Source organism: Pituophis catenifer, unplaced genomic scaffold (genome assembly GCF_029215685.1).
Source record: "Pituophis catenifer annectens isolate HBS135680 unplaced genomic scaffold, rPitCat1.0.hap2 SCAF_3, whole genome shotgun sequence".
In the NCBI taxonomy this organism is placed as follows: domain Eukaryota; kingdom Metazoa; phylum Chordata; class Lepidosauria; order Squamata; family Colubridae; genus Pituophis; species Pituophis catenifer.
In genome coordinates this window covers 182,231,896-182,246,111 of record NW_027256883.1, presented here as the reverse complement: position 1 = coordinate 182,246,111, position 14,216 = coordinate 182,231,896, and the positions used below count along the sequence as shown (strand labels likewise).

Genomic DNA, 14,216 nt, shown 5'->3' with positions numbered 1-14,216 from the left:
CCAATATCTCAGGGGTTGCCACAAAGAAGAGGGAGTCAAACTATTCTTCAAAGCACCTGAGAGTAGAACAAGAAGCAATGGGTGGAAACTAATCAAGGAGAGAAGCAACGTTGAACTAAGGAGAAATTTCCTGACAGTTAGAACAATTAATAAGTGGAACAACTTGCCTGCAGAAGTTGTGAATACTCCAACACTGGAAATTTTTAAGAAGATGTTGGATAACCATTTGTCTGAAGTGGTGTAGGGTTTTCTGCCTGGGCAGGGGGTTGGACTAGAAGACCTCCAAGGTCCCTTCCAACTCTGTTATTCTATTCTATTCTATTCTATTCTATTCTATTCTATTCTATTCTATTCTAGTCTAGTCTAGTCTAGTCTAGTCTAGTCTAGTCTAGTCTAGTCTAGTCTAGTCTAGTCTAGTCTAGTCTATCTATAAAAGAGTTCTACTTTAGAAGAATTCAGTTGTAACTGCTGGAAACTGATGAGGTCATAGTAGAAAAGAACATTTATGAGAACTTCTAACATGTTTAAATATTTCCAAATTAAACAGGAAGTAAGTTTCATAAGATAATATTTTTGAGTCAAAGTTTCTTTGTGAAGACTTACCATCCCCAGTCACATAATAACCAGGAAACTTTTGGAAGTAGGTTGCCTCAAACCGCTGGTGGTTTTTGTACACTGTGCGCATTATTCCAGGCCAGGGTTGCTTAAAAACCTAAAGATGATTATAGGTGAGAAATGTGAGGAAAGTAGAAAACTTCACTGGCTAAGTTCAAGCAAAATACAAAGTACTGTATAATGTGATTTATATGATTCAGATGTAGTACTATATATGAACCCAAACAGTTGGGTTGAAAATCATAGTTAATGTTTTAGCATTGTCCGTGATCCACACAACTGTAGTTTGTTCCACATACCATATTTTTGGTATGATAAAAAGAATAGCCCAAGTTTCCAACTACATGTCATCATATTAAGAAAGCACTTGGACAGAGCTCTGCTTGATGTCAAAGCACAGAATTAAAACAAACAAAACAATGTGATATACTGACAAATATTTCACTGTTCAGGAACGTAGCAGTGATAGGCCTTGAAAAGTTTCATATTGTCCCCACCTGATATTTAGAAATGTATTACTTTATAATTTTAGGTGATAGCATAATGAATAAATAGTAATACAAACAATAAGGACTAGTCTGCTCCAAACTCAAACTAATAACTAACTTCAGAAACAAAATGATATCATATCAGATAAACAGAAATGTGGTAATCAGACCCAGAGGCTGGATAAGCTGGATAGCTCCCAAGCAACTTTGTCCTCCAACCTCACCCTGTTATTTTTCAGCTACTGGGCACCAGTCTATTCTGCAGGCATATCCATTATCTCCTACTCCTGATAAAAAGTATGGGTAAAAAGCCATGCAAATTACCCCAAGATAAGTAGACAAAGTGTACTGTGTCCACTTTTAGAAAGCAATCTGAACTTCCCCAACTCTCCCTCAAAACTGCTGAACAGAGCCAAAATATCTGTGGTATAGAATCCCATAAGTGGATGGATTATTATTGATTAGTATGTTTAAATAAAAGCTGTGCTCAAACACCAGAAGAAGAGGCAATGTCTTCTATACTTATTTCCTCACTGAAATCTTCCCATAGTTTATCCTAATTAAACAGTTACTAATCCTGATAAATGGGAAAATACAGAAGTTTATGAGGGACAATTTGAAGCAAAACAGTCTTCATTGCATGTCTACTTATAACATGTATTTTTTTAAAAAAACAGAACCAAACGTAGAGTTCTCTCATCAGCATCCATTCAGGATCTCAAAAATGCAGTAAGGAAACTGAGTTAAGCACAAACAGTCCAGGCAAAACTTGTCATTAACTTGGAATTTGAGCCATGAAACTCCATATAGTGATTAAATCATGCTATCCATCATCATAATGTTCTCTTACCAAATAACCTTCAGCTTCTCCTTCTAACTCTTCCCCGGATTCATCCAACACTGCAGGGACCACTCCAAAGAAAGGAAAAGTCTGTCCAGAAATATTTTTAGAAAGATTTTAAAGATCAAATCTAAATATACGGAAAGTTGGCAGGTAGACTTGAAAGGAACTTCAACCCAGAACTGAAGACATCCCCAATTCTTTATACAATAGGAATGGCAACCTTGTTCAATCTGGAGGCTGCAAAGGAGATTGCTGGAATGTGTAGCCGAAACAGGTGAATTAAAGATATTCAGTCTTTTTTTAAAAAAATGTGGTTGAAGGGAGTTTAAAGAGAAAACTGGGTGCTTGAGTCTTGCAGAAGTTTGCTACAGAAAAGAGAGCTGGAAACACCAAATACACCAAACTATAGATGGTTTACAGTCTACCTGTGCAATTATATAAACAGATTTCCAAGGATTTCTTTTTTAAAAACTTCTGTAGCTTTAGCATTAAGTTCAGATTTCAGGTTGGATTTCAAGAATTAAACCTTTTTTCTTTAAAGAATACTCATTCACTTAATTGATTTATATGACTAGTCATTTTGCAAATGTGGCCATGGGTGGCCAACAAAATTTAAAAACTATACAACGAAAGGACCAAGAAACAAATAAAACATGAGACTAACATGCTATGGCAAATGAGAAAACCAGCAACCAATCCACTTATGGTCAACTGACCACATGGGTAAAGACAACTGGAAAAAGATGGTCCCTAAAACAACCCATGAAATATTTTATAGGTAGCCCTCAACTCATGATAGCAATTAGGACCGGAATTTCCAACACTAAGCAATACAGTCATAAAGCACAATTGGATTGCCTAATAACGCATCCCAGTTGCATGATGAACCCTGTCATGATTAACTGAAACACACATTGTGAGGCAGCTTTCTGACAGCTTCCCACAGCCAAGTCAATGGGGAAGCCAGCAGGAAATTGCAAGTCCCTGGTGGCTCACAAGCAGGCTGGCAAATAGAAATGGTGGCTGTCAAGTTGGAAGAGCGCACGGGGGGCAGAACAAGGCTCAGTGGGCGTGTGCAGGGGGTGAGGAAGATCTGGCAAGGCCAGGGAGGGTACAAGAGAAGTAGGCACATGGGGGCACAGGTGTGCGTGGTGAGATTTGGAAATGCATGTGAGGGTGCAGGGAGGTGTGTGAGGCTACAATAGAGATGCAGTAAGATTCAGATAGGCAACACAAGGGTGCAGAGAAAGACATTAAAGAGGGTGTACAGGGGTATGTGATTGGCTAGGGCAGGGGTGTGAAACCCAATTGCATCGCAGAGGGTATTGGGATGTATTGGGATGTTTTTTGCCTTTGCAGAGCCAGGGTGGGCGTGGCCTACGCAGGCCCATCCGACCCATGGGCCACCAGTTTGACAGGCCTGGGCTAGGGTAAAACAAGCATAGAGGGGATTAGGGAGGGCCCATAGGTGGGGGAGACTTATCCCAGCAGCTTGCAACTTTCCCTGCCAGCTATCCTATTGACTTATATATATATGAATAACTGTGTATATCATGGTCCAGATAAGGGCACAATTGGTACACAACATAAAGCTGTGCAATAACCCTCCTGCATACAAAGAGAATATGCCAGAGCTATACTTACAGCTGAGCCTGGCTTCATAGGTGTGGCATAAGGGAGAGGAGTCAACACATGACCACCCTGCAGGAAGAAACCAAAAGCAGCAATGGAAACAGTTAAACCAGTGAAAAATGCCTCACGCAATATTTTCAGAGCCTGAATTGAATGAACACACAGAGGTGTATTCAAGACATCGCCATCATCATCATTTCAATTTTTATTGTTAAAACATTCATGTCTATTTTATTGAATTTCAATCAAGAAAGCACAAAAAATGCCATGAAGGCTCTTCAAGGAATAGTTCTTGCCTAGCACAGCAGAGGAAGAGTTTGGATTGTGAAAGAAAGAGAAAAACCAAGTTCGAATAGGATTCGGAATCTTGAGGAATTCCAATAGGATTTTGGAAACCTTGATCGTAAGGAGAAGCTTGTAATTACTTCAGGAAGCGACTACATGGCACAAATACACAGCAAAGGAACAGCATCTAAATTATGACATGCTGTAATGAGTTGGCAGGTAAGTTTGAAATCCAAGCCTTGGAGAACAAGGAATCACAGAAGTAACGAAATAATTCACAGGTTAATAAGAAAGCTGAATATAAAGAACTCACGGTTTCCGTTTGCCAGAAGGTATCCACTATAGGGCATCGTTCTTCACCAACTACCCTATAAAACCACAACCAAGCTTCTGGGTTTATGGGTTCTCCAACTGTTCCCAGCACTTTCAGGGATTTCCTGCTGTATCTGAATAAATAGGATATGAATTTTAAAAAGAAAATTGTTCTAGAAAGAAAACTTGTTTTACAATTTGATTTCAAAGCTAGCCATTTGCCATTACTGAATAAACAAGAACATTTTCAGAAATCTACAATGCCTTTACTTGGTCAAAAGTGGATTTAAGTAAAGCAGAAACACATTAACTATCCCCTCACATAAGCAATTTAATTCTAATGTCTTGTAAATTCCTATAATTGCGTGCTAATGGCATGCTGCCTGAGGCTGAGAAAAACTGAAATCCAAAACATTTGGACAGTTTCACTGATCTGATCTGATCAGTGTCTATCCTGAACATTATTCCCTTTCAGATGATTGAACAATAAAAGCAGGCAGAGTTCACAAACTGCACTAATACATGATAGAGCCTGCTTAGGTGTGGTTTAATGTGTTACATGGACACAGCCATTGTGGTTTTTTAAAATCATGAATTAGTTTATGTATGAAGCAGCTACCACAACATTCAACAAATCTTATTAAAAAATAAAGATGTTTAGCACATTTAATCTAGTCTAGATGCTCAGGTTACATTTAGTCCTCACAGTCTTACAAGCAGTCCCCCGTTTCTCTAAAACTGAGCCATAGTTTTTATTGCAACAATAGTGAAATATATTATTTAAATTTAGCTTTTTTCTTAATCATACATGGTTCTTTGTCCTGCCATGAAATGTCCCTTGGAGTTCAGCCCTGATATGAATGCAAGCATCACAACTGGCCTGAAAAATATCATGTGGCCCTAATCTGAATATTTTCTAGTCCAATTTCCAGAGAGGCTGGGATCTAATCTGCAGTGCTCCGTGCCTATTTTCTTCCGTGTTTCCAAGACATTTCAATTTAAGCAAATCTACCCACATGTATTCCCCTTTCCCCTGGCTTTGACATCCAGGACAAAAGTTAAGTATAAACATGTACCCAAAACACAGATGCCTAGGGATTTGACTGGAGTAGTCTACTTTGCTCTAGTGCTCTAAACCAGTGCTACATATGTATTTCCAAAGGGCATTCCTGGAAGCCAGCCTTATTGTTTTTCTTAAAGTCATGCTTACTTTTTGACAGGTTCATCTCCATATTTCATGAGAAGACGAATGGCAGTGGGTGCTGTGTAGAACTTGGTCACCTTATACTTGTCAATGATGTTCCACATACGGCTAACATCTGGGTAAATAGGGAGCCCTTCAAACTGAAAAGAGATAGCAATTAACAATGCACCATGTTGACTGCTAATTTCAGCACATGGACCTACATTTTACAGCCTATTATGCTCCCAAAGTTCAGGAAATATTGCTTAGCAGAGGAAAACCTCCACAACACTAAAGCACAGAGTAGAGAAGAAACTCCATGAAACTTTCTTTCTTAAGCCTGTCAAAATAAGGAAAAACTCTTTTAAAAAAAAAATCAGCATCAGATCAGAATATAGGTCAAAATATGATTTAGGGAGCTATATTTTTCAATTACCTTAATTGCGTCCTCACTCATTGCTGTTAAGAAAGTTGTAAAGTTGATGCCATTCACTCTACAAAGGAATTAAGACTTGATGTTTCCATACTGTCAGACTTTATCATAGAACTTACTAAGACACTGGTTGCCCCATTTGCCAAGGGTCCATACGTGAGATAGGAATGGCCAGTTATCCATCCAATATCAGCTGTGCACCAGTAAATATCCTCAGGATGATGATCGAACACATATTTAAAAGTAGCAGCCGTGAAAAGCATATATCCAGCTATTGTGTGTACAACACCCTGAAATACAGAACACAGAATATCCATACAAAGGAACATTTAAATATAAATTAGTTCTCATTGGCCAGGAATTGCAGCATTGCTAAAAGTTATATTAAGATATAACAACCAGCAGGAAATTAGTTTTAATTTGCTGAATTTATCATATTCCAGTGCACGTCTACAAGGTATGATCAGATTTTTCAGAAAAATATGAAATGAAGCCATGAAAACTTGGTTTTTCCTTCAGATGTTAGGGCTATATTGTTAGCAATACTGCATACATGTTCATTTGGAATACTGAATTTTATCTTAGACACCTTGGCTTTTATACTTATTTACTTTTAACTACATATTTGTATTTTATTTTGGTTTTATATTGTTTTTGCCCAGGGTTATTTGCTTATGATAAGCTACTCTATAAAGTTTCCAAATAAATAAATAAATCTTCTAAAATGTTCCCTTTAGTTTTATCAATCTCTACACAGTTAATTCTTGCTGAAAAAGTGCATGTATCCTGTGGCCCACACAAGCCACAGAATACTTATTTGTACTCTGCCACCGAATTCCACAGTAGACAAATCACACTACTGATTTTCCTTCTCTATACAGTACATCTAGAATTATACCATCCTATGCAGCAGTGGTGAAATCCTCCGCGGGTTGCCAACAGTTCTCTGCCCGCGCATGCGCAGTGCATGCCAAACGCATGCTGTGCATGCGCAGTGCATAGACATGCGCGCTGTGCATCATACATGCACAGTGCATACCAACGTGCACTTCGCGCATAAAAAGGAGCCTTTTGAAGGTAAGTAGAATAGCGAGGGGGGAACAGCTGTGCCGCGCAATTTAGATTCGCTAGAAAGCAGGGTTTCCTGCTTTCTAGTGAATATAAATCGCGTGGCACAGCTGATCATCGGAAATACCAGTTCAGATGAACTGGTAGCTTTTTTTTACTACCGGTTTGCCCGAACCAGTGCGAACCAGTAGCATTTCACCCCTGCTATGCAGGTTTTATAGTAAAAACCAAGACAAAACCAGCCCCAATATTCAATATACCATTCTTGAGCAATGTATTAGGTGTGGTCCTTGGTGCTCTCTCAGCTTGGCTGTTTTCTTGCAAACATTTCGTTACCAAACTAAGTATCAACATCAGTGCTACAAGAGTGTAAAGTTTGCAAAATCTCCATTCCCTTTTAAGGACTAAGAACTAAAGGCCCCACAGTTCCAACTTTGAGATAGATTCTCTTCTGTGTTAGTAGGTGTCAGCTCCAGAGTTTTTGGAGCTTCGCAAATTAATGGAACAGAATGGGCAGAAAACATGGCAATTTTTGATTTCATTATTATAATTATCCTTTATTCAGGACTCTATCTCAAATAAAACTATAAACAATCTATCTCAAGTAGAACTATAAACAAATGAAGTTTAAAAACAAAGTGTAGACATAGGACTAAGAGCAGTAAAAAGAGTACGATTTGACAAAAGCAGTACTATAACTTTCTACTTAACACCAGTCCAGGAAAATGTTAACTTACCTTCGGTTTCCCTGTTGATCCACTGGTGTAGAGAATAAACAATTCATCTTCTGCATCACACCAGACAGGCTCACACTCCTTGCTAGCATTTTTCATGATGTCATGCCACCAAATATCAACTTCTGGATCCCAAGGAGTCTGAAGGAAACCACACACCATAATACTTAAATGCAGTCTAACCAGGAAAAAAACAAATGCACTCTTGCAGCTAAACCAAAAATTATTCCACAGTAGCTGAAAAGTCCTGTTTTACTATTTCTAACCCTTGTTATTTGCTACATAGCTTCCTGACACAATAACACTTGCTTAAACCTGTGGACAATTTTATTTCCTACTTGAATTCAACATATTTGCTATAGCTACTGAGAGACTCTTTAATACTACATTTGTTTTTCTTGAAAATAGCAACAGCAATAGCACTTAGACTTATATACCGCTTTATAATGCTTTACAGCCCTCTCTAAGCGGTTAACAGAGACAGCATATTGCCCCCAACAATCTGGGTCCTCATTTTACCCACCTCAGAAGGATGGAAGGCTGAGTCAACCTGAAGCCTGGTGAGATTTGAACTGCCAAACTGCAGGCAGCCGGCAGCCAGCAGAAGTAGCCTGCAGTACTGCATTCTAACCACTGCGCCACCGTGGCTCATAAATAATGGTTTTTCAAAATATAAGGGAAGCTACCAACTTTATTATTAAAATTAATATATCACTGGAATCAGAACACAAGATATTGATAAAAGAAAAAGACATATGCTACTCTAGTAGTCACTATTTCTAAAAACATGCTTTGCAAGCTTTGTACCCATCACATTAATCCAGTGAGGTGAGCCAATATTTTTAAAATTTGGATGTATAAATGTAGAATGGGGCTGACTTACAAATTTGTTTAAGCTTAAAGAGTTAGCATCAGAAGTGAAAATTTGTTAAGATTATATTAATGATATTCCTCATTGGACTTTAGTGAACATAATGGAATTAAGATATACTAGAAAAATTATATAACCAGGGATTATCTACTGTACCAAAAATCCAGACATCCACTAATTGACATCTTTCTTGTCATCTTGTAGGCATCCAAACATTTTGATGCACACTACTCACAAGTAGCTTCACTATAATCATTATAACAAGCTTCATGCTTTTGTTATTTCTTCTCAACCACTTGAATCATGTTTAAGTTTGAATCCAATTCCATATTAAATGTAGAATTGGTTTTTAGTTTTTTAAGGGCAGAATTAATTTTAATTTTAATCTTGGTCCTTTAAATGATTCCTCAGATCTTGATCAATCCCTTCTATCCAGTCAAACCCTTTACATCACTTTACACTAGTACTCTTTTTCTATTTTATTCATATCAGCCTCCAATAGCGCATTCTCCTTATGGTAGTCAAGAAAACCTAAAAAAACACTTCGAAAACATGCAAATCTGACACAACATGCATTTTAACTCCTCTCTCTAGCAATGTGCACTTTTAAGTAGAAAAATCTTCACCTGTGAAGCACAGCAGGCATCAGAAGACAACACAATTTTAAAAAGAGTCAGAAAAACTTGGCATGCAGAACATTTGTCAGTGATACACATAATGAAAGATGTCTATTAGTTCTGCTTTGTTTCAAGGAGCCAGCAGTGGCATAAAAGTGGTATAAATACTTGAAACAAACAGAACAACCCAAGCAGCATATCATAGTGTCCCATCTTTCTACAGAGAGAAGGGCATGCTGAGGCTAAAAGACAGCATTTTGCATTGATATGAGCAACTCATTTGAAGTCAGCTCTCTCCAAGTATGTTGAAGTACAACTTTCAGAATGCCCAGGCACCCTGAGTTCCAACATTTCTGACAAAACCACAGGCTAGAGAACTTCCGGATTTGCAACATAGTCCTGATCCAACATTCAAGTTACAGCCATTCCAAGAACAGCCATCAAAAGTTGAGCTGCAAAAAATTGACAATCCATGCAGTAGGTTTATTAGTTGTTCTCGCAAATTACACTAATCAACAAATGCTTTGGTGTTTTTTCTATACAATTCAGACATGTAAATTAAATCTCTCTATTACCATATATTTCCACTGTAATTCCCTATAGTCAGATAAATTATTTAACTATGATAGATCTATCCCCCCTTATGACAATGGCTGGCAGCATCTCAAAAAGTAATGGCTTTGAAGGAAGCATTTACTTTATCAGCAAAACTCCTCCGTGTTGTTAGCTTTTTAAATTTATATATAATAAGAAAAAATTGCTATCCTTAATGACACGAGAAATGCCCAACATTGTTCTGTGTGAAGTTTTTGTATTAAAAAGTGTAAAAATGTTTTTAATTAGATTAGCTTTTTTGATCCTAAACATAGTGTTTTGAATGAAGAACCGTTGAGTGTTATAGTACCAATTAGCAAAACTTTTGGATGAAGATGCTCAGGCAGCAGGCAGTATAGAGCTAATCTGTCTCCGCTTGGCAATGACTCATGATCAAGACATTCATTATCATTTGACACAAGAATCAAACCAGTGTTTTCCAGAGCTGAGAGCACAGTTTTTAAAAAATTCAAAACTGGAAGCACTATCTTTCTACTGATTCTGTTGTGACCCCGACTACCGAGCCTGTCCTAACAGAGGAGGAGGACTCAGAAGATGATGGGGAGGAACTGATAAGGCCTCCCTCTCTAGGACCCTCCTTTCTGACAATGCCTCAGGTTCCATCCGAAGGCCAGGAGAAACAGCCTGGGATGTGCCAGGAGGAAGGCATATTGGAGCACCAATTGATAGGGAGCGAGGATAATGAATCCTGGCTTGATCCCAGGCAGCATCAGAGGGAGAAGCGTGCGCAGCAATGGAAGAGGCGTGGGAGGGCCAGAGATTGAGCTGAGTCATGGAGCCACACCCCACCAGGAATAAAAGTGGGTGGGATTGCTCTTCAGGCTTTGTGACGGACAAAGTTAAACCCTGAAAGTCACATTGTGATCTCTGAAATTCGGCTTGGATATATTTTGGACTGAACATTGACTAAACTCTTGTCTCATGGATAATTTGTTGCTCCTGGAACGGACGGAAGATAAGTCCTCTTCTGCTTTAAGGGAGTGAAAACGGTCTTGGCAGGCATTCGGCAGTTTGCTGCCAAAACCTTGGTCTGCCAGGAATTCTAATCTGTTTACCTAATAAAATATTGGCAGGCGTGCTTGGTATTACGTTTGCCTTTGTGAGGAAGGGGGACAGAACAGATTCAAAATGTAAATTTGGAGGTATAAAAGGAAAAAAACCTTGAATTGTTCTGTTTTTCCATGGCTGTCAGATATGGCTTCACCAGATTGAGTTACGTCTAGGCAGTGACCTCTGCAGAAATTCAACATGCAGACCAAACTGGATAACACTGAATAATCCAATACTCCCACCCCCCCTGCAAAAAAGTAGCAGAAACAACCATTCGTAGTAGAAGCTGACAGAGTTGCAAGTCAAATGAGACTCAATTGGATATTCAAATTTTTAGGATGTATAGACTCATCTTAAATACTTTACTCTAATAACTGTACTACATAACAGATTATATATTAGTCCAGCAGATAAGGCAACTGATATAGCCAATCAAACAAACTGAATATATGAGGATGTATTTATGTTGAAGATATTCTAATTACTGTACATCTGAATTAATTATAAGTGCTAGAGATTTTTTTAAAGTCAAAACAAACTTGATTTGTTTGGCTTATTCATGCCAGCTTTATGTTTGAAGCTGGGTTTTATTTAAGGCAGCCATGTTCATTTAAAATATTAAAGTAAATTGTAGTCTTCTCAAAAGGAAACAAATGCAGGATTATGTATCCAGTTCCAACTGAATTTTAAAAGATGGTCTTTGAACATTGTAATCCAGGTATCTGAAAAAATACAAAGTTGGCTATTCAAAAAGGCTAGCATGGAAAACCTATATAAGCAGCAACAGTATTTGTACTACCAGAAACTGAATATCCTTATGCAAGATTATTTCACCTTCTTTACACTGCCTAAGATTCACTGAAAGAAGGCATAAAATTACTATGATAGAAAGGAAGCAATTTAATAGATCTAATGTAGCTTTTTCACTCTATGTACAATTTCTTTATGAATTATCCCATTCCATCAAATAATCCCTTTCCAGTATCAGGTGTAAAAAAAAAAACAGTTTGCATAAGTACCTTCAAATTGGAATCAGAAAGCCATTTCAGAGATTCTGAATTCCTGAAAAGAATAGTTTGCCAATATCTAAGCAAATCATTTTATAACAATATCATGATGCTAACTAATACCAAAGAATGATAAAACTTTGTATTCACCACCATGATCCCTTCCTCATATATATTCCCACCTTTTCTATAAATTTGCAACCCCTGATTGGCAATGCTTTTTCTTACTTGAGAATATAATCATAGCCTGAGTTTACCCATTTCATCAATCCATTGTATACTCTAACCATGGCCTTTTATACAAGCCCCAATGACACATCATATTGCTAAAATCACACTTTGCAAACTGTAATGGTAGATTTCCCCAAATATGCTCTGCCAAAACCATGTCAGTCTAACCATAGCTTAGTGGAACATGAGAATCTAGTCATCATTAGAAAATACTTCAAAAATAATCTGGCTCATCTAAACTCCTAATGCAGGAAATCTATCAATAGAAAAACCCATCAGGTGAACATTTAATCTTTTTTAACACAGAACAAAATTGTTTGATATGTATGATATGTATGCATTATTAGAAAACTTTCCTATGTTTTCCAAATGATAGATTCCCTCTCTTCCCCTCCCCACTATCTATATGGCAACTCTTCAAATCAATGAAGATGACTATCATGTTGCCTCTTGCTCATCTCTTCTGAATACCATAATCAACTTCTCCAAAAATGCTGGATTTCTTCAAAGCTTTCCTCTCTTGTTTTTATCACCCCATCCACCTCATTGCACTTTATAACTATCCTTATGATTTGTTGAAAATGATTGCAAAGAATATGAAAATATTCTAAAAATATTATAGAGGCCACATACCTAAAAATAGAAAATTTCAAGGAATTTGGTTAAAGGCTGTTTCAGAACAATTATCTTCAGATGTATAATCAATGCAAATTGACTGTAATCCATAAACCGTAGGCTGTAATATAGTAGTAAATTGTGCCTATTATCTGTTTGTAATCAACCAGTTGCTTCACTTAATAGCATTGATATCACAGAGCTCTGTAATTATACAATTCCATTAGCAATACTCTTTCCATTATTCAAATCCAGACCTAGTTTTCCAGAATTGTTCTTTAGAAAACAACAATTCTTCACAGCTGATAACAAATGTGAAATGATCTTTTGCACAATTTATCAACACTAGTACTTCAATGCTGGTAAATTTTGCTAGTCAGTGATGAAAAACAATGCAATCAAGAATTTCAGGGTCGGTTTTCAACCTCTTTCAAACAGGAATGTGCAGTTTGTATGTTGTTTGTGAAAGCAAAATTGAGTCATGGAGGTAATCTGAATGAAGCCATTCTGCACAATCTCAGTATAATTGAATCCGGGATATGAGTTGACAGTTGCAACTGAACTTATTTCCAAGGAAACATTCAACCTTTAAGATACAGATTCCCTTATGGTCTCAATACAAAAATAAATCCCATTTACATTTTAAGGAAAAAAAAAACAATAGCACTATAAAGCGGTTATTTTCCCTACTCCCTAATCCCAGGTTATTGAAATCTGGCTCCAAATTCCCTTCATCCCATTGTGACAGTGACGCCCCCAACAACCATGCAGGTGCTGGAATGAGGTTAAAAGGCCACACATTGCAGTGAGAGAGCAAAAGAGCAGACAAGAGAAGAGGTGTGCTGGACGTGGTAAGCAGAGCAGAAGGATGCCGTGAAAAAAACTTCTGCTACACACAGTAAATACCTTTGGCTGGACTTTCTTTGAGCTCTCAGTCTTTTTTTCCTGCCAAAAATTCACAAAGGAGATATAATGTTTGAGAAGCAGTCAAATTGAACTTGGCCACTTATCATCTGTAAATGCCATGATAGCAAAGATGGGTTGTATAATTAGAAATCTGAATATCATGGAATAAAGTGCTTTTAAAAAAAACAAAGAACATAAAGGAAAAATTGCACACAAGGGATCTGATAACCTATCAATATCTGATTAGCCAATTTCATTTCAAAAAGCATTTTTCTCTCCATAGGAAGCAGGGCTCTTCCATGTGACTGGTGGCCCTCTTGTCCAGAGTCTGTGTTTTGTGTAAAGCCCATCCATTCCTAACTGGCAATTCCTACGCTAGAACAAAACTGCTAGTTGGCAAGGAATGTAAAGATCCATGAAGCGTTATTCCTATTTATTTAAGGTGTATATTACAGGCTCCATCAATTAAGCTATTAAGCTTCCCACCGTGAAGTTTGTTTCTCCAAACAAAGCCAAACAGCCAACTAATGTGTTGCCATGCCAAAGCAATCACTTTACCATAGTTTGGTGCGGAGGTGGGTTTCAGCAGGTTCTGACCAGTTCTGGAGAACCGGTAGCGGAAATTTTGAGTAGTTTGGAGAACCGTTAAATACCACCTCTGACTGGCCCTGCCCCCATCTACTCTCTGCCTCCCGAGTCCCAGCTGATTG

At 37.8% G+C, this 14,216-nt stretch overlaps 1 protein-coding gene across 3 annotated transcripts in view; it reads right to left on the bottom strand.

Annotated features, from left to right (window-relative positions):
* The window catches only part of ACSS2 (acyl-CoA synthetase short chain family member 2), a 63,340-nt gene that overhangs the window by 7,861 nt on the left and 41,263 nt on the right, over positions 1-14,216 (bottom strand). For 2 of the 3 annotated variants that reach the window (XM_070941655.1, XM_070941657.1), the window contains exons 8-15: positions 13,507-13,545; positions 7,598-7,735; positions 5,912-6,082; positions 5,387-5,520; positions 4,178-4,310; positions 3,592-3,648; positions 1,954-2,034; positions 604-712 (exon numbers count right to left, since the gene is read on the bottom strand). In XM_070941655.1, coding sequence (XP_070797756.1) covers positions 604-712; positions 1,954-2,034; positions 3,592-3,648; positions 4,178-4,310; positions 5,387-5,520; positions 5,912-6,082; positions 7,598-7,735; positions 13,507-13,545 — 862 coding nt within the window. The remainder of the gene's footprint in view (positions 1-603; positions 713-1,953; positions 2,035-3,591; positions 3,649-4,177; positions 4,311-5,386; positions 5,521-5,911; positions 6,083-7,597; positions 7,736-13,506; positions 13,546-14,216) is intronic. The other variant, XM_070941656.1, reaches the window with a different exon arrangement.